General features: G+C 48.0%; 1 protein-coding gene across 1 annotated transcript in view; it reads right to left on the bottom strand.

Annotated features, from left to right (window-relative positions):
* The window catches only part of CRISPLD2 (cysteine rich secretory protein LCCL domain containing 2), a 62,012-nt gene that overhangs the window by 11,903 nt on the left and 23,920 nt on the right, over positions 1-26,189 (bottom strand). The window contains exons 6-13 of the mRNA XM_081031433.1: positions 23,116-23,216; positions 17,726-17,869; positions 15,977-16,037; positions 13,073-13,139; positions 12,411-12,541; positions 10,619-10,662; positions 9,303-9,375; positions 6,800-6,875 (exon numbers count right to left, since the gene is read on the bottom strand). Coding sequence (XP_080887559.1) covers positions 6,800-6,875; positions 9,303-9,375; positions 10,619-10,662; positions 12,411-12,541; positions 13,073-13,139; positions 15,977-16,037; positions 17,726-17,869; positions 23,116-23,216 — 697 coding nt within the window. The remainder of the gene's footprint in view (positions 1-6,799; positions 6,876-9,302; positions 9,376-10,618; positions 10,663-12,410; positions 12,542-13,072; positions 13,140-15,976; positions 16,038-17,725; positions 17,870-23,115; positions 23,217-26,189) is intronic.

Raw genomic sequence — 26,189 nt, 5'->3', positions numbered from 1 at the left:
TCCTGCATAACAAAATCCTCATTTTAAAACTTTCCTTCGGGCCTTAACTTATCCAATAGAAAAATGGTCCTCAGATCGGGTTGTAGGAGAGTACTGAATCAACATTTCTCAAAGGTAGGGAAATTCATTCAGGGTGGGGTGGCTGGTACTTATTAAAGATGCAAGCTCCTGCGGCCTCACCCCCACCTACAGACTGAGAATCTCCCCAAACGAAGGCTATGTGGTTCTGACACACACTCAAGGTTAAGGACCAGGTAAGGAGCACCCCGCTGCCTCTTCTGTGACCCTTTCATCTGACACTGGTCTTGGCCGTGGGTCTCAATCCTCACCGCAGCTCAGAGCCATGTGCAGCATCTTTACTCGATGCCACTGCCCAGAGCCCCCAACCCCTCCTACCCCCACCAGAGTCACTTGCTCTGGGGTGAAGCCCGAGACTCAGTATTTTAAACGCTCGTCAGGATATGGTCAGCTGCAGCCAGAGTGGCATAGACGGGCTGAGCTGTGGGGTGACATTTGTGGGGTGACAGCCTCCTTCACAGTAAGCAGAGCCGACACTCACACTGAGCATGTTAAATGCCAGACGGCCTTTGGCTTGTCGTCTCATTTAATCTGCCAGTTAGATGGGTGACTACTGTTATGCCCATTTGACTGCTTGCAAAGCATGGGGTTAGCAAGATTCAACAATTTTGCCAAAGCCGTAAAGACAGTTAATGGCGTAGTAGAGATTCTCACTGAGGTCGGGCTATGCTTCTATGGTCAGCAGAATAACGGCCCCAAAGAGGTCCACATCCTCACCCCGAGAACTTCTGACTACGTGACCTCCCATGACAAAAGGACTTTGCAGTTCTGTTAAGTCAAGGAGACCTTGAGATGGGAGAGTGTCCTGGATCGTCCAGGTGGCCCCAGCAGAATCACAAGCGTCCTTGTAAGAGGGAGACAGGGGATCAGAGGCAGAGAGAAGCTGGATGAGAAAGACCCGCCTGCCAGGGCTGGCTTTGCAGATGGAGGAAGGGGCCACAGGTCAAGGAATGGGTGAAGCTCTAGAAGCCGGAAAAGACAAGACAGTGGTTTATCCTTTGGAGCCTCCAGAGGGAAGCTCTGCTGACCCCTTGCTGTGAGGCCGGTGAGGCCTGTGTCGGACTTCTCAACTCCAGAACCATCAGAGAAGCAATTTGTGCTGTTTAGGCCACTAAGTTTGTGGTCGTCTATTACCACAGCAATAAGAAACTGATACAGCTTCTAATCACTGTCTTATCACAGAAATATCTTATTTATTAGACCGTGTACGTCTGACGACTTCCAATTACAGGTTTACCCCACTATCTGAAAGTAGAGTGTTCTATGAAAACTTCTGTAGCTGAAATGGCATCAAGTGAAGAGTATCTCCTGTTTTCTAGAAATTCATGTCATGCAAGCGTTGGGAAAGTGGGGGATACCTGTATATAAGACAATAGAGCCACCCAGAGAATGGCCCCAGTGACGTCTGAAGATATGGAGTCACCTGCTCAGGCCAGCTCAGCAACTTGCCAACTTAACGATAAAACGCCCAACCCGGTATCTACAAGGCAGGAAGACGAACTGCAGTCCTGCCTTCACCCACGACCTAGTCACCTGTGGCCACGACCGTGACAGGGAGCTTAGCGTGTTGACTCCATGCGTGTCAAGGGTGGATGGGGTGGACGGGGTCAGGCTGTGCTTTAGGCCGCCCCTGTGCGGTGCCGGGAGTGGAGACAGGCCTCTGCTGACTAGGTCCTGACTTGGAAAACTTCAGCGCTGCCAAGGCAATGAGTCACTCAGCGGGAGGGTGGGTCTGCGTTCGGTTGCCTCTCCACGCCACCCCTCTGCAGTGCCTGGGACCCACTAATCCCCTGTCTCCACAGATGACTAAGGTCCCAACCGCAGGTTAACCAAGCCAGTACCTCCTTCATGAAGAGCACAGGAGAGGGAAGAAGACAAATCCTGTATGATTCTACTGACATGAGGTATCCAAAGGAGTCAGCTTCACAGAAACGGAAAACAGAGTGTTGGTTACCGGGGCCTGGGGGAGGGCGCTGAGGAATTGCTGTTCAATGAGTACAGAGTTTCAGATTTGTAAGATGAAAAACTGGAGATCTGTTACCCAACAATGAGGATATACTCGACATGTCCGAATATGCTCAAGAGCGAAATTCTTGTTATGTATATTTTACCACAATAAGAGAAAGAGATAAAGAGAGGGAGAGAGAACGCTACACCCTAGCCTAGAGGAGAATGATTTCTAGAGGTCAGCGGCACAGTCCGAGAGTGGTTGGCCCAGCCTCTGTCCCTGGCACAGCACTCTGAGTTCCTCTGTCCCCTGTCCTCACCTCTGTCCCTGGCCCATCTATGTTTGGAAGATGTACCCTGAAGCGCCTTTTGAATGGGACAAGCAACCCATCCAGCAGGTCCCTAACACCAGACGTGAGAGAATGGATTAAAGTGAGCTCTTTGAAAATTTGAAATGTCACTGGAGCAGGTGCTTATTAACTAACTGCTCAGAACCTGCGGCCCTTTCAGAAACTGCAAACACTCCCTCTCAAGGGATCAGCTACTGCCTTCTCCTTGAAAAGCCAGGTCATTCCAGAGAAGCTCCTGGTTTCGCTTAAGAAGAAAAAGGCTTCACAGCACAAGACCCCTCTCTGCCTGTTCCCTGGGAAGCTAATATTGCTGTTAAAAAGGTAGAGAGCCTCAGAGCCAACACACACATTCATACTACGGACTGGAGAATTGGATTTCTTGCTTTCAATGACTAATTCACCTGGTAACTGAAGGCCAGGGTTTTGTTTTGTTTCGTCTGTTTTAAACCCCGCACTAACTCATCTTGTCTTCCTCAATAAGTAAACGAATGAGGACAGGGTTCCTTGGCCCCAAGTGGCCTCCAGATAATCTGTGAGGCTCCGAAGGTGCAGGCAGAACTCTGAACCAATAAGGTCAGCGAGCACTTTCCTGGTTTAGCATTGAGCACAGGACGCGATGGGCGGGGACTTCTCAGTCCCGGGCCAACAGGGGAGGCTGTCACCCTCTCTGCACAAGGGAGCACCCCCTTTTTTTCCTGGAGAAAGGATCCACAACTTTCCAGTTCCCACCCTCAAAGATGAAAAAATAATCAATTTGCAGCCATCTCAAAGAGAAGCACAGAGATATTAGAAGGGAAATGATCATTTTAGAATTTCGCTACATTCGCTGTCAGTGAGGTGAGCGTTGTCAGTGAACACAAACATCCTTATTGTTCTTCCTGGCAGGCGGAACTGACTGGCATTTTCTTTTTTTCCGTCTCTCCGGGTATTGCTCACTCTGCTAACCGAGTTCCCAGAAGGGAGGCCCCGAGGCTGTTTCCATCTGGAGGACCACGAGGGACTAATCCTTCTAGTGTCCCAAGCCCGCCCTCCTGGGACCCAGACCAGGGAGGGGCACCGTTTTGACTAAAAGCTGCCAAGAGGCAGTGTCCTTTGGTTCTGCATCCTCTGTGACAGTCCTTTGCCTCCCATCCCCGGAGGATTTCTGGGTACCAGTGGCACAGAAGTTTTCTGTGATAACATCAAGCCATGGGCCGTGAGTATGCAAACCTCACACCCACGGCCAGATCCTTCTCACACGATAGTATCGACCGTTATGGATAACTCACATATTCCACCCCTGATGTTGGGCAAATACTTTTTTCCCTTTTGTCCCCTCCTTCCTCCCACACCTCTCCTCTCACCAAGCTTCTGGAATGGTACAGGTTGTCTACTTTCTCTTCTCAGGGCCCTAAATGACACGAATATCTGAATGTTTAGTAACAACTTATCTGCAGAAACCTGGTCTCAGTGAGGCTAGAAGCCAATCCTACGTCTGTCGCTTGCTGCCTGTGTGGCCTTGGATGACTATTTTAACCCCGGAGTCTCTCATTTCTCCATGTAAAGTGGGGATCATCATCGCTGACATTTTTCAGCATCCCCGAGGCAGGCTCTGTTCTTAGTGTTTTAGATGCGTTGATATAGTAATTTCCCAATAACCCTGCAAGCTAGGTGTTATTATTGTTATTCCCTCTTAACAGAAGGGCAAACTGAGGTTCAGGGAGGTTAAATGGCTGGTAAACAGCAGAGCCCTGACTGCCACCCAGAGCCAGCAAGTTATCCACTATTCTACAGGGGCAGTAATAGCCTAAAAGGGCTATCGTGAAGATTAAGAAAGATCAAGGGCTGAATGCAGGCTCGCACACAGTATGTGCTCAATAGATGTTAGTTAATAAGACAAATACGACCACTGATCAGCATTGTCACTCTCACCATTACTGAAAATTCTCAGGGACAGTCGTCTCTAACCCAGTAATCCTCGAAGTGCAGTCCCAGGTCAGCAGCATGAGCGTCACTGGGGAACTTTTCGGAAATGCAGATTCTCTGGCTCCACCATAGACCCACTGAGCCAGAAATGCGGGGGATGGGCCAGAAATCTGTTTGAACACGCTCTCTGGGGGATCTGATGCATGCCCAAGTGTGGGAACTCCACCGCCAAGGGAGAAAGAGAGGACAGATAAGAAAGCTGAGGTTCAGAGGGGGCAGGGAGGCTTGCCCGCCATCCCACAACTGGTAAATGTCACAGGTGGGGCTTCAACGTGCGTCTTCTGACCCAGACTCTGCTCTTGGGGCTACACCCTGATACTTCTGCCTGCAGCTCACCACAAACTGAGGGGTCTGCCAAGTAACGCACTCTGGATGAGCAGGCAGGAACTGCAGCACCATTAGGCCCTTCGAAGATCTGGAGACAACTCTCCCAAAATAAATCTCTTAGCTAAACAGACTTTTTCCAAAAGGCATCATCATTTCCCAGAATACAGAGTGACCTAGAAACCAAGGCCAGAAAAGAACCTCTCAAATGGAGGTAGCTTTCTTCTTTCCCTCTCTGTCTCCTCCTCTCTTTTACTTTTCCTTTCTCCTTCTTTCTTTCCTTCCCTTTCTTTCTTTCTTTCCTTCCTTCCTTTGTTTCTTCCTTCCTTCTTTCCTTCCTTCTTTCTTTTACTTTCTGAAGAGCTGTTTAAGCATTGACTACTGTATTATCTTTATTTATTTATTCCTTCAACAAATGTTAATCAAACACTTATTATGTGCCAAGCCGTCATGAGCACTGTGGTTCCAAAAGCTCAAAACCCTAGAGAACAAGTTAGTTAAAGACTGAAGACAGGTTTTCATCCAAATGCCTGTTCACATCTGTGTAATGACAAGTGCAGGTACGTTCAAGCAAGGCAGACAGAGTCAGGAAAGAACAGAGCCCAAGGCACGACACATCCTCGTGGCATCTCACCTTTGCCACGTACTAGTCTGCGTGATTTGGGCAGCTTATTCGGAGCCTCACTTTCCTTCTCTGTAAGATGGGGATAACAAAACCTAGATTTTTTTTTAAAAAAAGAACCTAAAATATAGTAAAAGGCAGCTTTATGTTACTACTAAATTTTCATCAAGTTCTCCTTGCACTTCTAACTTTTTTTTTTTTTGGTTTATGTTTAGCTGCTATGTTGTTTGGTACATATAGATTTGATTTTCATATCTTCATAAATTGTACTTTTTGTGTCACTACATAATTAATTGCATTGTCCCATTCAGGATGCTTAACTTTAAACTCCACTTTATCAGATAGCAACATTGCCTCTGCTATTTGTTTGTTTCTTTGTATTTGGCTGGAATCACTTGGCCCGTCCCTTTATTTAAAAATCAAAGTCTCTGTATTTTAATAGCAAACTTTGATTCAAATATTTAGCATAACAATTTGTAAACGTTATTTTACTCCTTCATTAAACTTTTAGAGCTCAATTTTGGCTGAACAGCTTTTGAGAAGAACAAAGACTCACTTAAAGAAAAAAGAAAGGTGACAAAAGTTAGCCATGAAGCTGCTTTGACCTTACAGAACGCAGTGTCCCCACATTTATAGTAATCTGGATCAAATGAAGGCAGATGCAGGCAAAGATGGTAGTGGTGGATGAGAGAGAACCGTAAAAATGAAGATGAGAAAAGGTTGAGTAAAAATGCTAGCAGGAGATGAGCGATGCTGACCGAATCATGGAAATTTAGAGCTAGAAGATTCCCTGAACTAGAAAATCCCAGCTGGCTCATTCAATAGTGAGGTAAACAATTTGGAAAGAAGATCACACAGCCTGTTGGTTAGAGCAGTGGCCATAGTCACATCTTCTGGGTCACCCTGTCCCTAAATCTTAGGCAGCTGGAGGGAGCAGACTATGTTCTGGATGATTCACTTTAAAAAAAAAATTAAAAATCAGGCAAAAGCTTCCTTGCTAAAGTTAGGAGGGAAATATAGAAGCACAGGCTTTTACATAATAAGAGTGGTTATTAACAAGAAGTACATTAGTATAATTTGTATTTTCTTCTGTGTGCTTTTAGCTAAGTGTATACATAGCCAAAAAGAAATGCTGCGAGTAGAGTGGACCAGTATCTACAAGCGCATCAGGAAAGCTGGAAAGATTTCTAAATATTTAGGGAAATGAAGAATGTGGTTCATGAAAGGCTTCACATTGAAAATGCATGTCAGCGGGGAAGCAGGATTCAGTTTACCAAACTATGAAAACGTTTTGTGTGAGATGAGGTACAGCTGCTTCTGAATGCATCAGCGTACATAGGTGGAAGTACTATAAATAGAAAACTAGGGTAATGGTTGCAGAAATGAGTGGTCTAAATTTAGCTAGAGGCCCAGGAATGAGATCTCAGGTTTCTGGAATCCAGACCTTGGAACGTGGTTTCTGAGGTCTTAACAGGCTTTGAGAGGCGGTCACTGAGAATACCAGCATACTCACGTCTGCATAGATGTTGGTTCCAAACACGGGAGCCCAGTAGGATGGCTCGTCTTTGCAGTGCGCTGGACAATGGACTCTGGAAAACAGGAAACATTTCTGTGATCGCTATGATCAGCAGAAAACAATACTTCTTGAGAAGCCGCTGGCCCTCTTTATTTGAATTTCAAGATTTAGGTTCTTCGAGGAAAGGAAACTACCATACCGTTCACGCTTTAAGAAAAAAATATGTATACCTCTCCCACCCTAGCCATGATGAAGATGTTTTTCCTCTTCTTAAACAGTTCAGATAGATTTTTTAAATCCCATACCAAGAGACACACACAAACAACAAAGGGAATAAATATCTAAGAGAGGTGAGTATAGGATTGTATGAGGTTGTACCTCCCACTCTTGGGCGTTGGCCAGTTCATACTGTGGGTACATTATGGAGATTATAATCAATAGACTTTTTAAAGGCCACTTCCCAGTATGGGGGAGGAAAGGGTGGAGGGCCCTCACCTCAGTGAGTCACAGAATATTCCAGGGAGGGGGCACTGATAACCTGAGGCGGAAAGGGGTTAGATCACTGCTGTTTCAGTTACCACATCCCAGCCATCCTCATACGGGGTGAGGTGAGTGCCTCCAACTAGCAGTGGGTGGACCCTACGTGGTTTGAGAGACTCGAACCAGGAAAAAGCATGAACTGTACTTAAGAAAAGGTCTTTTGCCTTTTTCTGGAACAGTATACCATAAGCTGGAGCTCAGGGTCCAAGAAACCAACATGGTGCCCGGAAGCCATCTGGCCCCAAGACAGGAAGGAAGAAAGCCAGGCAAAGGGACTGAGAAGTTGAAATGGTCCTATGGGGGGAAGTGGCAGAGGTGGGAGGAGAGAAAGGGGTGTGTGTGTGTGTGTGTGTGTGTGTGTGTGTGTGTGTGTTTGTGACACACAGATTTTTAAAAAGAAACAAGAATGTAGGTAAGAATGTTCTTTCCTAGATCTTCTAGAATGGCAGGTCAGAAACCTGTACTTTGGATACTTGTACTATATCCAGTTTTTCTTTTTGCTTGTTTGTTTTTGCTGAAATTATTTCCTTCTGCTTCTCTTTAATCTTTGGGGAAATTACTAAAAGGTTGTTAGCCGTGCTGGAACATTTAAGAGGAGGTCAGCGTGGTGGTGGCACGGACAATGAGAAAACCTACAGGTGAAGGTGAGAAATAAAAGGGACAAGTCAGGGACCCCATCCCATCTTCCCATCTTCTCTGTCACCATCCCATCTCTTCTGTCACTGACACCCTCTCAGGTCTCTTCTCTGCTCACATCTCAGGGCTCTCCACCTATCAGTGTTAAGGTCAGTCTTTCCCTTCTAGAATCTATAAGCTTCCAGGCCCAGGATAAGGGTTCACAGGGTGCTACATCACCCAGCTTCCGAGAGGACCTAATGGGTACCTCAGAGACACATGCTAGGAGGACACTCTTATGTTATGACGCCACATCCTCCAAAACTCAGACAAGTAAGGTTTTGGCAGACTCATGTGAAACCTAGTCCTTAGGCAAACACATTGTGGTACAGCCACAGAATAGACCACCACACGACAACATGAAAGCATAAACCAGGTACGTTCCACAACATGAATGAATCTCAAAAACATTATGCAGATGGAAAGGAGCCCAACATAAAAGTCTGCACAATATGATGGCTCCACGTATATGTAAGAAAAGGCAAAATTAGAGTGTCAGAAAGTAGATCAGTGGTTGGCGGGGATATGCGGAGGAGGTGGAGGAAAAGGGACACAAGGGGACTTTCTGAGGTGACGAAAACGCTCTCTATCTTGATTGTGGTGGTGGCTGCATGACTGCACACATCTGTCAAAACGCTTCGAGTTGTACACTTCTAATGGGTGAATTTGATTGTGTGCAAATTATACCTCAGAAAGCTGAGTTTTAGTAAGCTATTTCTAAAGTGACCCATAGAAAATATCACAGATCAAGTAGAAGAATCATCAGTGAGCTGATTTAAAGGGCACAAGCAGGTTCCAGCTTCCAGAGTTCTAGACTGACCTACGAGACTAAGAATGACAAATCTCGAGGTCTGTCTGAGGGGGCTTGGGAAGAGCTGTGCGGCAAATGAAGTCATTTCTACAAGTGAAGTAAGTACTCTGTCCAGTGAGTAGGGAATAGCACCAGGTGGAGCAGAGTCATTTACTCAGTTAAGTTGCCTAGCTGCCCAGAGGGCTCCCCCAGAGGCTTCTAAAGAGGCTGGTGCCCCGCTGGGCAGAGGCCCTGGGAATGTGTGCCCCTTGGCCGACTCCAATGTGCAGCCAGGGTTGAGAACGAGCAATCTCAGGGAAAGTCTCGTGGGCCCTTGACTTTGAGCACAAATTGACTGATTTCCTGGGTGTGCATATCCAACGGCCACATTGGAACTCTGCTGTGCTCGATGGCCAGGAGATGACCCCCAACACAGCACGGTACCTTCTTCTCTTAGCCCCCATGTTTACAAAACCAGATGCCAGTGAGCCTTACCTTGGGCAGTGGGTCCCCGGCTTCTCAAATGGGCAGAGCTGACCGACGGTGGTGTAGCAGTCCAGGTCCTGCACTGTGAACAGGAAGTGTCAGGAAGGGTCAGGCCACCGGCAAACCTGGGCCTCGGGCTACCGGCCCATGAAATGGGCTGCTAGACAACTGGATCCTAGGGCTTTGTTGTGCCCTCAAATAGAGCTGGGGTGAGAAGCCAGCAGGTGTCAAGTCCCAGGGCTTCTGGCACTCCACTTAAGGCCATTCAAGGGATGAAACAAAACCCATGGCCTGAGTGTGTTTATTGGTCAAGGGTGTTACTGCCCACAATAACTTCTCTGTGGATGGAGAATACTTTTCATTTGCATAGTGCTTTTCGATTTTGAAACTTTTCCCTTACGTTACCACATTGGATCCTCATGGCAGGTGTTATTGTAATTACATAGACGAGGAAACTGAGGCTGAGAAAAGCTGAAACCTCACAGGATATGAATGAGAACCCAAGTTTCCAATTCCAAGCATAGAGCTCTTTCCAAGGGGGCTGGTGACTCTTTTCTTCTGAGTTGTACGTTGTGTTTAAACAACAGATGTTAAGAAAGTGATGGTTCTAATCCTCACCACCTGTGGTCTCTGGCAGCGCGTTCTCATCTAGTCCAGGGCTGGGCAAACGCTTTCTTAAAGGGCCAGAGAACAAATACTTCCAGCTTTGTGGGCCCTATGGTCTACGCTGCAAATACCTAAAGGCTTTTGATGCAGAAACCAGTCAGAGCTGATGCATACATGAATGGGCATGGCTTTGTGCCAATAAAATTTTATTCACAAAAATAGCCTTAGGCAGAATTTGGCCTGAGGAGGGAGTGACTACAACGTGCTCTCCCATGGATGCATCTCACCCTTGCCAAATTAACACACACCATGTTTCCCTCTCTTGTCCATGGCAGACATTACTAATCTGCTAGGCTCTTTTTTCTGCTGAGCCCAGAATGAGCCCTCAGAATCCTTCTCAAGCAGTAGAAATTGACACGTCCTATGCCACCTCTTTGCTACTCTAGACGCAGGCATTGAAGAGTCTGTGACTTTCAGCTGGAACTCTAGGCCTATGCTTCTGATTTGGCAAGCTAGGGCCCACGCCAAGTTCAGATAGGTTTAGAAACTCGTTAAAGAAAAGTTCCTCAGGAACCTCTTCAGAAAGCCTTTACATTGCTGAGAACAACAATGTTAAGATGACGTGAAACACTAAATCAACAACTAAGGGAAATGAAATTTCCAGGGTTCCAAATAACCCGTGCGTTACGGTCATATTAGAAAAAAAACCACCCGCTTACCTTTTACTTTTGACACCATGAATGAGCTGGAAGCCTTGTATTTGCTGTAAAAGAAAATATTAGGTAAATGCAAACAGAATGGCTTCTATATGCGCAGACTTGCTCCTGCGCTTATTTTATTTACAGCCTCAACGTGACATTTCCTACTTGTTTTCCATTAGTCTGAAAGCCCTTAGAACATTCTAGAGCAGGATCCAGAACGAGAACTTTCTAGAACGTGACTCGCTAACGTCTTTGTGCCAAGGACCCCTCTGGCAGCCTGATGTAGACTACGGACCCCTTCTCAGAGTAATGATTTTAAAATGCATGTGATTTATTTAAAAGACTAATGGGCAATCAATTATTATTAAAATCATTAAGAAAGTATGAAAACAAATTCTCATTAAGGTAATAGCTGGGCTTCTTTATTAACGCATTAAAAACAGAATCTAGAGGCGAGTCTTCTAATTACTGTCATTTTAGGGCAACAACGGCCGAGACAGTGTTTTGCAATGTCTGCAGCAAGTGGATTTCTACCAATAAAAGAGGCACCAGCCCTGCTTCACACTGCTCTGGTTTGGGGGCCAACATTCTTCAAGGAAGGAAATGCTCCATTTCAACTGGAAGGTAGTGAAAAGCAAGCTTTCGTTTACTTTGCCTTGATGTTCACAGACTCCCTGAATTCTCAAATGTGAAGACCCCACACTAGGACACAAAGCTGGGCGTTGGAAAGGACCAGAAGTAGCCCCAGGACAAGCGTGTCGGGCAAAGAAGGACCCGAACCCGGCCAAGCCCACAGCTGAGCTTTGTCACGGCCAGTGCTGATGTCACCCAAATGACATTTCCGCCAGGATCTTCTTTGCTTTTGTTTAGACTTCCTTGCTCTTTTTTTTGTTTACATGACCCCCAAGTCCCTAGCGAAGACAGAAGGGGAAATACTCCAACACCCCCAAAGAGAGCCAGATCGTTCAAAGAGGAATGACTCATGTCGTTTTTGAAATGTTCTGCGTGGCCTTGTAACCTCGCGGGAGCATTGTGCTCAGCGCTTTTCTTGCCGCAGACCCTGGCATGGTCACTGACATGGAGAATCCCTGACCGGCTGTCCTGTTGTGGATTAGCTGGGTGTCAGCCCTGGGTTCTACTACGGTCCTCATTTATAAATGAGGGTGCTGCCACCCAGCAGGGATGAAGAAACCGGCCCAAGGTCATGCACAAGGAAGAGTCAGGACCAGGGCTGTTTGACCCCATGACCTCTGTTGGGCTCCACACTCCTGGGTTACTTTAGCATCTAATTCCATAGACAGACCAAGACATGGTCTCCGGCTGCTCTATATGGCCTCCCCACCGCTCCTCAGACAGGTCTGACCCATCAAGCATCCACATAACTTATGTGAAAAACACTATCTTGCCAAGAAAAGTAAGCATGTTTAAAATATGAAAAGCCTCATTCTTAGGAAGTAAGGAAACTGTGAATCCAGAATTAGCTTACAAGCTCAAAGATGCCATCAACCGTTAATGATGACATGTCTGAAGAGTTCTCGGGAACTAGGAAGGGAGAAAAGGCAGGAGTTGAAACTCAACCAAATTAGAGAGAGAGAGAGAGAGAGAGAGAGAGAGAGAGAGAGAGAGAGAGAGAGACCCACTGGAATGAAATATGCTCAATTGCCTATGGGGCGATTTCTGAGTTATGGGACTAAGGTCGTCTCTATTTTTGTCCTGCTTCTTTATATTGTTCAGTACTTTTCCAAGTTTCAACAACACTTTTATAACCAGAAAAAAAAGTTTTAAGGAACACTGATCACGGAATAGTTACCTCAAAGACTCCACAGCATTTCTCTGAGATTTGACGAAAAAGGGGACCTTTCCGTTCCTGGTGACGTCGACCAGGCCGCCCCTGTCGTCTAAGATCCCATAGTGAATGGCAGCCCGGCATATGCTGGACGACTGGAAACAAGGGAAAGACCGTAAGGACATCCGAAGTCATCTTTGTCAGAAATACCTAAGATGTTTGTCTTCAACCCACAAAGAGCCAAAATGTCAGGCCAAAGCTCACCCCACCTCTGACTCTTGCCTCTCTCTCTAGAATACGTCTTTGTTCCTGGGGTTGCTTATCTTAGACAACTCATCCAAGGTGCTTTGCAAACTAAGAACGGTGACAAACAGCCCTTTCGCCCCATGCAGCGGAGCATATTAACGCTCTGTCTAAAATGGAGACTGATCTTCATGATGGTTGGCCCCACTGCCCGAAAGTGACCTCACAAGTTATGAGCCCATAAAGACGCATGGATCAGCGGATCAGCTCCACAAACTTTAAGGTTGGATGAAGGAGGGAAAAGAAAATCTTTTCATGTGAAAACTACCAACCATGTGCTCGCTTCAGCAGCACGTATACTACAATGAAAACCACCAACCTTCTTTAAAAACACACGACAGCATTTCACACAAGCCATTTAAAGAAATACTGGCCACACTTACACTTTCATAAAAGAGAGTTCCAAAAATCTTTGCCTTGTTGTTCAGGCAGCCTGCTGGGCACTGGTACCTGAGGGAGATAAAAGAAAATGATTTTCAGAGGTAAACGTATTGATGAAAGTTCACCTGTCATTAAAGCTCATTTTTTTTTTTCTTCAGCAGCTCTATTATTACATGTAGAAAAGCTTCAGTGATGTAGAATCCATCATTTTTCGAGCAAGTCACAATTTACTCAGGCTGAAGTTTCTGGTCACATAAATATAATTGCAGACTCAATTTGACCTTGTTAAGGACTATTTTCATGTGCTCAAAGAGATTTGTATCTAAGGCATATTTGTGAATACTTGGACAATTCACAGAAGAAAGATAACTGGCAGCAAAGGCACACCAAAAAATCCTCAAACATCAGTCATCTAAGAGGTGCAAATTGAAAGGAGATGCCATTTCTAGGCGTCAGATTGCAAGGGTTTTTTACTAGAATAAAACTCAATGATGAAAAAAAAAAACCCTCAATGATGGTGTTCATATTCATGAAAAAGGACACATTACTCTTTCCAGAAAGACTGAAATTCGTTGATTCTGGAACTTGCCTTGCAAGTTATATCCCGAGAAGAAAGTCAGAAAGTCAGACCACATGTTATGACAACTGTTTATAATTGTGAAAAACTGGAAATAAGCCAGCAGGTATCAAAGGAATGGCCAAACATTTTTGAGTAGCCGTACGTCAAAGTGTTGCACAGCCCCTGGAAATAAAGTTTTTGAGGAATACTTAGTGACTCCAGGAAATCTGAAGTAAAAACTAACACACAAGAGCATATCCTCCGTATCGGCCCATCAGTGCACGGAAACAAGACTGGGAGGAACTACAGCAAATTGCAACCATCTTGAGGAGATTCCAGGCATTTTTTTTTTTCTTTATACTTTTCTGTTGTTGTTTTCCTCAATTACAATGAACAAGAATACCTTCTAAAGTCAGAAAAGAAGCCCAGCAAATACTATTTTTGTAAAAGAACCAGGTACAGAAAGATGAAATGCCAGGTGTTGGGACAGCTTCTAGGCAAGAGACTATGGATGCTCTCATGTTTACAGATTGGGGTGAGTTATATTTCTTGACAGGAGGCCTCTAACCGTTTTCATGTGGACAGGCTCCTGCGTTCTCCCTGCCTGGGGAGAGTCCCCTCTGCCCCTGACTCTGGAACTCTTTCGACGCTGTCTGACAAGGGATTTTTTTCTCCAGACATTGTAATTTTTTTCCATTGAGTACTCAGGCGTGATGCTCTCATGATGAGCTTACAGGACAGAGAGTCACATCATCACAAAAAAGGGACAACAAAGGAGCGTTCCCAAAACCCTAGACCCATGCATTTGTGGAGTGGATACCCCTTCCTAACGTCGTCTGCTTTCTGCCCCACGCAGCCAGCACACACAGAGATGAAAACATCCCCAGCACCGTACACAGGGCCAGTTATTGCATCAGGCATCATTGCCACATCTTACTCATCTCACCAACAAATTGACCGTTTGCTTTTGCAGTACTTGCTGGCCTATCGCCAGCTGCTCACGGGATACCATAGGAGCCTCTCGAACCACCTCACCCTGGGTTGCTCAATGTTTATTTCAAAACACTCCTGCCGAAGTCCGAGCCAGGCATTCTGGCACACCAAATTCCAAATCCCCCTCGTATAAAAGAGGACCTGCTGCCTACTCTTTTTAGCATGCTTTAAATGATGTGATTCAGCTTCAGATGGAGGAATGCCAGAGTCCACAGGAAGATGAGTAGGACCCCTCTACCAATGACATGGTTTTCCTACCGTGACCTGAGGTTGTGCATGAGGCCACGGCCCCTGTTGGCTGTTCACTGCCAGAGAGCGCAGCCCCGCAGTAGCACTGCCAAAACCAGACTCGTCCTCCTTGGCAGACGCTTTCCGACACCCAAATGGACAATGCTCAGTGACTCCGTTAGCTAGATGAATTCATTCAACTACCCAAGGCTACACTGGCAGCTCTTCTTCTGGGGGGTGGGGGTTGGGGGGGGGGGGCGCAAGGAAACAGGCTCACTCAGATGCTGCAGCAGGCCTGCTGGATTTGTCAACAGTAGGGCGCCGCCAACTCACACGTGCCCTCCCACTGCCCCAGCCCGAATCCTCCCTGCACAGAACTCTGGGCCACCCTGTGACCCTGTCACACGCAGAGGTGGAAGGGAGCCCCCGATCGCGCAAAAACATTGGTCAAGATCGTCATGTCTATAGCATATCTGCTACGTGCACATCTGGCATTGCTCCAGTGTGGGAATGCCTTTTGAACCAATAACCCAGAGCTTCTGTCATTTGGACACCTCCTCCCCACTAGGGATGAAATACTTAACTGGAATAATGTCCAGACAGGAGGAGACCAGAGCTTGGGCCAACCCTCCCGGTCAAAGATTACCAACTAGAGGAGATCTGACCCCTCAGGGGACACTGGCAATTTCTGGAGACATTTCTCAGGATCACAACTAGGGTGCTTCTGGCATGCGGTGGGTCCAGGGGTACTGCTCAACATCCTACACTGCACAGAACAGCCCCCCCACAAAGGATTTCTGGTCCTCAACGTCAGTAGTGCCAACACTGAGAAACTCTGGTCTAGGTTACCAGCAATGGATCGGCTTTGTGTGCCAAGCTCTGAATAAATGGTGGCGTCAGAGGGAGCTCTGGGATGTCGTGGTCACTCTAATGTATGACACGAAGCAAATTGAGTTATGTCCCGCTCAACCTGACACACCTTTGGTGCTAAAAGTAGAGAGTGACATTTTTCTCTAGGTTTTCACCCAGCTTGGTTTGAGTGGCCGTCATAATGGGACCCAGCACCCACAGCAGGTGCTTCAAAGGGCTAGGGATCGGTGAGAAAATGATCCAACCCAGACCTTACCTATTGCATGTGGACCCTTTGCACTTGTCCTTCATCTTGGTGTCACACCTGACAACTTGGGCTAAGAGAGAAATGCAGAAATATGTATCACATTGAGAAGATGGGTTTGAGTTAGAAGACCCCAGCCCCCCACGCTGAGGAATTTTCTGGAGCATTCTGGAATCTATGCCATCATGAAAGCAAGAGGATTGCCCAATGGCTGCAGCCTTCAGTGGTGAGGTTCAAATCCCAGATCCACTTTATAGTAGTCATGTGACCTTGGACACATTACTTCCCCTCTCTGAGGTTCAATTTCTGCACGTAAGTAATGGAGATAAGAATAGTGGATACTGCATTAAATGTGCATTACATGAGAAAGTAAGTGTGGCTTCGAAGAGAGCCTGGCACACACTAAGCGCCTTGTAGTCCCTCAGGGTTCTGGAGGACGGGACTTTCAAGTTTCATTCAGCCCAAGAAGGAAGGAGCCAACAATTCCCACCTGTGTCATCGCCCTGCCCTCACCCCCAAACAAGCTGACTTTGCCAAGCTTTCCTTTTTGTTTATTTTATAGGGACAGATCAGAATCTTGGAGTAGAGTTATCATTGGACAAAAGGACATACATTATTTTGTAATTTTACATTATTGTAAAAAACACAGTGGGACCGTTTCGAACTTTTACACAGACAAGAGCCTCAGCCTATCTCCTGGTCAGAGAAGCTACAGGGTGGTTCAACAGGCAGAAGGGAAGAGACACTTGAAGGCCCAAGAGGACAGAGAGGCTGACAGGTGGGGACAGGAGAGAAACAGTTGAGAAATAGGGGAGGGTTTCTGAGAAAGATGGGCACGAGGGGGGCCCTATGCAGGGCTGAGTCCAGTTTCATGCCGTTTGAGGCTCAAAATCAGAAGAATCGGAGTGCACTGCAGGCAGACAGCCCGTGCCTGTTGCTGTGTCTTAAGAAAGTGCCCCTCCAGGGCCCCCAACCTCCAGTAAAGGAGCCACCTGCACAGGTGCCCAACAGCAGCGTTGGGGGAGGTTGGAATGCTGAGTTCTAGCCCAGGCAGACAGGGCAGGAAGAAGAAACACCTTGAGAAGTGAGGTACACTGGGAACCAGGGGAGGGGAAAGCGCAGCAGAGGTGAGCGTCAGAGCGCTCTGGGGACTTCCAGAAGCCTTGGGGGAAACATTCAACTTTCCACCTAAGGGAAGTACTGGAGGCAACTTGATGACCTCAAGTACAGGGTCCCCCACTGACACTGGGGACCCACATTATCGCAAATAATCCTCACAGCAACTCATGGGCATTATTGCCCCATTGGATGGATGAGCAAATCAAGTCTCAGAGTCTAGTGGAGGTACGAGTCACAGAACCAGTACCTGGTGGAAAGGGCAGGAGCCCACCAGAGCTGGCCTCCACCCTGCAGGCTCTGTCCTCTCCCTTAGGGAGACCAGAGCTTGCAAGAGGAACCCAATTTCAATCCAGGTCCCTTGAAAGGACAAGGTCTAACCTTAAAATACTTGCCTGGGGGAAAAGGGCCACTCAAACGCAGCTCCTATGAAGCTCACCTTTGAAATAACTTAAAAATATCATTTTTTTAGGAACGTCTTAGGGTTGTGCTTTTGGAAACTGCTCCCCACCCTGCTTCTGCTGTTTGTGGACTTGGAGACCTCTTAACACACCAGCTACCCATCTCCATCCACCCCAAAGAAAACTGCCCCCTTTCAGAGATGGCTTGCTGGGTGACAGAGGGTGAAGAGGGAGCTCGACTCACTCATGTACTTCACGGCAGACGTTTTCTTGGGCTTGGCAGGTCTGACCACCCTCGGCTGGACCCAGACGTGTTTCTCTTCAGGAATGGGAGCTGTCTCCACCTCATTCATCTCATCCGTTTCAGGTTTTTGGTTATAAGTCTCTTCTGCATAGTGGAGATAGATGAAAAAAATAAATGCTGGGATTCAACAAAAATGCACTTTGGAGAAAAAAAATTGGAAACTAAACTTGTTTGAGGTTTAGTTTGACAAAGAGTCATTTCAGTGGCAAAGAGAAAGTTACATTTCAGAACACACCTGGCCAGGTGGAATTCTACCAGCCAAGACGAGATGGATAGGCTCTGCTCACTGTGTATGCTTTGGACCCAAGAGCTGCTAGGCAGACCAGAGGTGAGAAAGCCCACACTTGGGTTATCATAATGGTTTCTTGTCCCACCTCCTCCTGCACCATCATTTGCCCAAAGAAGTACATCTTCTGACTCCAAACTGTAGCTGCCTCCCCTGAGGTCCCTCTGGCCCTAGGTTTCCACTGGGAGAGGGGTCGTCCTCACTTACAAGCATACCACGATGCAGGAAGACCCCCGTCAATGGTCATGGGCCCCACTGCCCCTCAGCCACGGCCCATCCTGCTCCCTTCTCCACCCCTGTGAGTCAAGGTCACTTAACAACACTCAATTCCTTTCGCTGCCCAATAACATTGGATCCACAATATAGAACCAGCCAGAGACCCAACTCCTGGTTAAAAAAAAAAAAGTTAGTTCGTTGGGTCCTAATCTTTTCCCCAAATAGTATTTCTCCAACCATGATCATGACCCCCGTTGTTTTAAGATATTTTAATTAATCGAACAAATTGCATTTATTATAAGCATCAGTTTATTTATCTTCCAGTTTTCATCACGAAAGACAACTATTCACTGCTGACCAGCATCTGGAATCAGGCCACCAGAATATCAAACTGCAAATTTCAGCCAAAGCAAAGCAAAGAATTGCTATTTTCATTTGCTTGAATGGCCTTCTCAAAGATGAATGGATGCACATCTCTACCAGACGACCCCTTTGCACCTTTATAACTTGCACCTCCATCCCCCTCGGGTGTCTGTGGACCAGAGTTGGAAACCCCTGCCTTCTGAGTTCTCCCAATAAAAGACATGATAGATGTATTTGGGTAAGAACGATTTCAAGGAGGAGGAATGAAGAAGCACCCTCACGGGCCTTTTTGGGTCACTGGATTAAAACTCAAGTCCCATCCAGTGACCAAGTGTTCATCAGGACCACAGCCTTACTCCCACTTCTCCTTAAGAGCAATGACTTCTCTTCCCCAAAGGGCAGACCAAGTGTTTTGTATCTATACAAGACAAACATTCAAAGGAAGGGCAGATGAGTGGTTCTCTGATGCTTTTTGAGGCTGGAATATTCTGCATCTGTTTCATTGATTAATTCTCTACCACACAACCACCACCCCAGGTGAACCCATTCCCGAGAGCAGAAAGGTCGGCATTTAAGCCGGTAGGTGAACTGCAATCTTGAGTCTCAAGTCCATTCTCTGAGAGCTCATAGACCACCGGTGCTGCTCCTGGGCAGCTAGCTCATAGCTGTGATTTCATCACCACCTGCCTTTCCCACCCTCTGTAAATTCCCTGAGGCCAGGAACCAGCCTGTTTCACAGCCCACTGGACACCCAGCTCCCAGCACATAGTAGCTGCTCAACAAAATTCACTGAATGAAAGATAATCAAAACCCCAAAGAATCCTGTCTTTCAATTCTTTTGAAAAAAAATATATTCCCAGTGAAGTTTAAAGACATTCAGGAAGGGAATTCTGAAAGCATCATTTGTAGCCAAAAGCTATTAGGTGAAATGTCTACGAAGACACTGGGTTTGCAATGCCGTTTGGCACAATCGGTCACCTCTGGTCTGCCTTCCCGTCAATGTGGCTACTCAGGTTTGCCCTTCACTGAAAGCCAGAGCTGTCTCTGGAATAAGCTGGGTTTTCTTCCACTGGCCTTTAGGATTTTTATACCTCATAATCGTGGCTTTATTTAGCCAAATATAGTTTGGTGAAGCAGTCTAAAGCATTTGAGGGCTCACTATTTAAGAAAATGGGCAGACAGTCCTCGCCCTCAGACACACACATGAAAAGTGGAATGCTTGCCCAGAGGACAGGCTGTATTTGAGCACATCCTAATTAAGCTCCCCTGTGTGCATCGGTGCAGGCCTGGGGAAATTCCATGCCTGAGTTCACGGCAAGGCTACTGTATGTGCCGTCCAGCTCCGGACCAGGGGTCTCAGGGCACACAGCATGGCTTATGTCATTCTGCAGATCCACACCTGGTTCTGTAAGTGCTGAGAAAGCGCACCACTAATGGTTACTAAATGTGGACCCAATGACTGCCCACCACCCAGCCCTTCCCTGTATGCTCTCGTGACATCCTCTCATTGCCCTAGGAAGCATGATAAGCTCCATTTCACAGACAAGGAAACCAAAGCTCAGAGAGGCTAAGCCAGCTGCCTAAGCTCACACAGCAGAGAGTAAAACTGCCTTTACCCAAAGCCCGCACCCTTTATCTCCCCACCTGGCAAGGCTGGAGGGACAGAAACCTCTCTTATAGTCTATCCTTATCCCTGCTCTATCTCCATTATAGGTCAAGGCCCTGCCAGGCAACCTCAATAAACACTGATTAAGGAGCTTATGCAGATAAACCATTTGACAGGAGACTTTCTGCATGGTTAACTAAGAAAATTGGGATGCCTGCCAAGTGATGTTGGATATTTTCCACCAAAAATAAAGAAACAAGTACAAAGGCTTCACTGGATGGGTAAGCTGGCATCCAGAGGATCTTTGTGTGTATTTGGTCTTAGAAAATGACCCTGTGTGGGTTTGGGGGGGTATGTGTATTCGGATGACATGCAAAACACATTTGCTTCATGCCCCTGGAGGCCCTGGAGTGAACCAGCAGTTGTAACTACGGGTGAGTCTGTAACTACAGGTGAGTCAAAGTTCAAGGAGAGTCTGGGGGCAGTAAGAACAGGGAAGCATGTGCATTGCCTATCTGTGCAGTCAGGGAAGACTCCCTGGAGGAGGTGTGACACCGGGTTCCAGAGATGGATGAGACACTCAAGCTGGGAGAGAGCCGACATTCCCCACCAGGTGATGAAGGACCTCATGCCGGCAGCCATACCTTCCACTTCACCAAGGAGCTAACCAGCTGCATTTACAAAGCACTGACTATGTGCGGTTGTTGTGCTTGCAACTCTCATCCTTCTCACTGTATCCTCCCAGCAAATCTCCATGGAAGGACTAGGTTATTATTATTATAGATGGGGAAAGTGAGGCTCAAAGAAGGTGAGCAGTATGCCCGTGTACACAGCCAGGAATGGTAGAGATGACCCTACTCCATCTACCCTTGATCTGGAGAGCTCTGGCCCATCACACACACACAGAGCCCTCTGTGTGAGAGGAGACTGAGGAGGAACCCCAAGGGGCATCCTTCCCTCATGGTCCCCAAGTCTGAAGGGGACTTGACCCCTCTGGATGAGTGGACAGCAGCCACAGGACCTGGGCCTGAATAGGAATAAGGGCATGGAAGCTGACATGCCTGAGTGTTGACCTCGCCCTGCATTCTTCTCCTAGCACCCCCACACTCCCAGGGTTGACACAATTACCCTATTTTCAGACGGCAAGACTGAGGCTCACGGAGATGAAGTGACCTGCCAGGGTCCCACCGCTGAAATGTGGCAGGGTTGATATTCGTAAAGCAGGTGTGCTGGACTCTAAAACCCATGCTCGTCTCACAAATCCAGAAATCAGAAGGGGTGTGTCAGGGAATAGTTCGCTAAAGACAGGCATGTGGAGCCCATCCAGAAGACACTGAGGAGGTGTGGCCTGACGGGAAATGGGGAAGTGGGAGAAATTCCATTGAACAAACACTTACGGAGGCCATGCTACGTGGTAGGCACAGCTGGGATCTGCACATCTGTACAGGGCTTCCCGTCTTCCTCTCCTGACCATGCTGCCTCATGCCTCCAGGCCTTTGCACATGCTGTTCCCCCTGCCAAAATACCTTTCCCTTCTCTCTTTCCTAGGCTCTATCTCCCTCCTTAAGGGCATTTGCTTGGGGAAGGCCCCCCTCATCCCGCTATAACTTCTGCAGCATCAGTAACTGCCCTTGAAGGATGTCCATCACGCCTTGTGTCCATAACCCCACTGGACCTCAGTTTCATGAGGGCATCCCCAGAACCGTATGATTCCCGTAGTTACCCCCACTGATAGCAGCCAGCAACGTCCGGGCACACAGCAGACGCTTGATACATTCCCAGCAAATGCATGGACTCTCATTTGAGCCTGCAGTACGTTATGAAAGACGTAGGTGTGATCACACCTATTTTGCTGATGGGTAGAATGATCGAGGGGTTTGCGTGCCAGCCTCCAAACCTGGTTTGTCAGATGTCCAGAGCCTCACTTGTCCTGTCCCATCCCTGCCTTCCACAACAGGCAGAAGCAGCGGTGACAGGACAACAGAGCACCCAGGCCCCTGAGTGGGACCCCTGCCTTACCCCAACGGGTTCTTCACCCCAGAGGCCACAGGACTGACCCCATGTCCCCTCTGACAGGAAAGGCCTGACACAGAGAGTTGCTCTCCCCCATGCGTGTGCCCCGCCCTCTGCAACATCACAAGGCCTGCGGATGGAACCATGAGAAAAAACCCATCTTAACCACAAAAACATGGTCATCCCTTTTGGCCCAGCTATGCCCCCATCTGGGACGGAGCCCAGAATATGAGAAAGGCTTTCGGCACGAAAAACGTGCGTTATTTATAGTAGCAGGGCGAGTGGAAACATTCTGAGTGGCGACAATAGACAAACGGTGGAAGAGCTGGAAATGACACAGCCTTTGCAAACTTCAGTTTTGCCTGAGATGTGGGAGGAAGGAAAACGTAAACGTTTGTGACAAATTAGGTGAAGGATGGGCAAGATGGGAATGTGCGTGGGGGGACAAGGACGGGAAGGACAACCTCCCAGAGGGACAACATTGCACAGTGTGGAGCTTGCCTGAAACACCAGTCTCGTCGTTTGTTTGTTGTGTTTTATACCAAACTGTGAGCACCAACAAACAAGGTCAGGGACGTGTCTGTGTGGATGCTGCATTCAGAGTCTGGCTATGGCACGTGTTTCCTGGGGGGGGTACCCCAGGGCAGCCACAGGCCCTCAGGGAACTGGGGACTGAGCCCCAAATCTTCATGTGCACAAGGCAGAGGGAGGGAGGGGAGACGAAGGGAGTACTGAGGGCAACTGACACACGGCTGGCAGGGGAGGGGGCACCTCGAACTCTACTGTCCACTTTTCCCATTTTACGTAAGCTGTTCTGTGAGTCACGGTTTTGAGGTCATTTCCTACCTCGGTAACACAAGTTGTTCTTGCAGCTGCCTCCGTAGCTGGGCGGGCACTCAGAGCAGGGCCGGCCGCTTCTGTACGGGGCCTCTCCAATCCAGTTTCCCCTGAAGACAGACCAGAAATACCGTCAGGAGGGATGACGGACAGCTGCTTTCTCCTTTCTTGGGGCCACTTGGAGTGGGGGGAGCAAACACACTCGGGAAGGGAGGAAGCTGTGCACCATGGAAAGGGAAACAGGAGCCGCCCCGGGTCTCTCCTGAGCACAGAGAGTCTAGAGAATTCTAAGAAAACCGAGTGCAGAGCTACGACACCTCGCGTTGGTGTGTGTGCCAACACGGCACCAGCTCCATATCTACCCCTGATGCTTCCCTTACACAACCTGAACACTGTCAGCCCCCCACGAAGCCCCAATGCCTTTGCACTGGAAAGCTGCCAGGATCCCCCTTATAAGCCATTTATTTCTTAAACGAGCGAAAGTCAGCGTGATCAGGGAGTAGCTTGTGTTTACCCAGTTCTTACCACATACTAACCCAGGTCATGCCATCCTTCCAACACCCCAGGAGGGATGTGCCAGAATCCAATCCTTTTGCACAGAAGGCAACTGAGACTCAGAGAGGGTCAGCAACTTGCCCGAGGTCACAGGGTGATATTGGAACCCGGGCTGTGGGGCTCAGGGCCTCTGACCATATTCTGCTCTCAGAGCTGGGACTAAGATCCCTCTGAGCGTCCAGGGTACTTAACCACCTCCCTCTGAAGTCCCCAAGGCAGGACAACTGGAGGCCACTCAGTAGGATGTCTCCAGGGCCCAGGTACAGGTAGTGAGTGGAATTCCCAAGCCCTTTTCAGTGTGTGGGTCTTTGGCAACACAAACTGGAGCCATGAAGGACTGGGGACCAGTCTCGGGGATTTGTTCTAGAAACTTCCTTTGTGGTTGTCCAGTCATCCATTTGTTCACTCAGGAAAGGGATTCAGGCCGGCCGCTAGGCCATGCTTGGCCCTGCCTCCTCCAGCAAAGCGGTAAAGAGCAGATATCCTGGGTTGGACCCCATCCCTGCCAGCTGTGTGATCTCCAACTTTCGCAGCCCTGAGCCCGTCTCCTTCTCTGTAATGGGGGTAACAGCAGGAGGCTGTCGGGAGGATGAAGGAAGTGACTCTGGGACACCCTCCGACTAGGGCCCGGCTAAGGTGAAGGCCACAGCTCTGTGAATGCTTCCTAAACCAACAAGCTCATCGGGTGGTGTTTCTGACAGCTTTCCAGGGAGGCCAGGGAGGGGCCTGCTAGTGTTGGCTGGAAGACCAACTACAGAAAACACGTTCTCTGTTTAACCTCCGACAGCTCAAAATAGTGGGATGGCATCACCCAGGGCCATGTGGGCATCAGGACTGGGGATGGAGGGCAGGGGACCCATTATAATATGCTCACCACTTCAAGCCCTGTACATCCCGGATGGCAAATGACAGCGTCCTACCCCATGCCACAGGCCCCACTCAGCTGACCACCTCTGCTCAGACATGCAGGCCGGCAAGGGACTCACGGGGGACTTAGGAATGATGCCCCTAAATGGACCATCACCGGGCAGAACAAAATGGCCTCAGAGCATGTCCTGTCACTGGGTAAGGCTCAGTAGCTTTCTTCAGACTACCAGGGGCCCCAGATGGGTTCATCCCTCTCCCCCAGCTGAGATCACCAGTCTGTCTAGGGTTCCATATTTCCTCAAAGACAAATCACACCTCTGATGCTCCAGAAGTAAATAACCCTCAGGTAAGTGGTTATGGAGAGCTGGCTGGGCATCAGACTCTGCACCTACGTCCTGTAGATGGACAATCTCCGGCTCTTCCAACAGCCCTGTGCAGTAAGTGTCCTCCCCTCATGCACAAGACCCCCCCACCTAAAGGGATCTGAGCCCAGACCCCACCCCAGGGCCCACCCTCTCAGCCATTGCCCGCTGCAAGGCTTGGACTCTTGAAGAAGAGGCTGTGGACACCGTGGAATATCAGGCAGCAATCTAAAAGAAAGGCCCATTGAACACACAACACTACGGACGAATTTCACAGACATGGTGTTGAGAGGAAGAAGTTAGGCATCAGAGGGCATATCAGGTCCATTCACATGAGTGTCCAAACCACACGGACTGGCCAATGGGGAGAGATGTCAGAATGGTGGCTATTCTGGGGGGCATCCTGGGGCGCTGAAAATATTCTCTATCTTGACTGAAGTGGTAGTTACATGGGTATATATGTACCTGTGGACTGAATTGTGTGTGTCCCCCCAAAAAATTCATCTGCTGAAGCTCTAACCACCCCCCGACCCCGTGTGGTTGTATGTGGAAATGGAACCTTAAAGGACATAATGAAGTTTACATGAGGTCTTAAGTGTGGGACCCTGGATGGGATTAGTGTCCTTCTAAGAAGTGATGCTAGGAAAGGCCATGCGAGGACACAAGGAAAAGGCGACCATCTACAAGGCAGGAAGAGAGTCCTCGCCAGAAACTGTCTCTGCTGGACCATGGCCTGGGATTTCCAGCCTCCAGAACTATAAGAAATCCATGTCCGTTGTCTAAGTGCCCAGGTTCTGGTATTTTGTTATCAATACAGGTATATACGTGTGAAAATATATCAAGTTGCACACCTAAGAGTAGTGTATTTTACTGTCATAGTTGATTTCTTTTTCAAGAAAAGAAGTGGGGGGAGGGTAAATAAAGAAAGAATTATATGTCCAATGGGATCTTCAAGTATATTTTTTTATATAGTCAAATCGAATTATTCCTCACTCCTCACCTGCCACTCCACCAAGAAATCCACCACCGTGGACCAGTCTGTTGTTCTTCCAGGGGCCTGTGTCCCTTCCTATTGATGACATAACCCCCCCCCCAGCCCTTATTCCTTGGGCTGTGGAGACACTGCCATCACAGGCATGCCAGATGGTTGGTGGAGAGTTTTCTTCCCAACCTCAGCAATTCCCTGTTCACCCCACCTTCTCACAGCCACTCCTGACCCAAACCAAATAAATGAGGTCATTCCCATTTCATTCAGTCCCTGAGAAAATCGGCCTCCCATGGCCACTGTGTATAGGGCAC

Source organism: Rhinolophus hipposideros (assembly GCF_964194185.1).
Source record: "Rhinolophus hipposideros genome assembly, chromosome: 21".
NCBI lineage: Eukaryota > Metazoa > Chordata > Mammalia > Chiroptera > Rhinolophidae > Rhinolophus > Rhinolophus hipposideros.
This window is presented reverse-complemented; position numbering and strand designations above follow the sequence as displayed.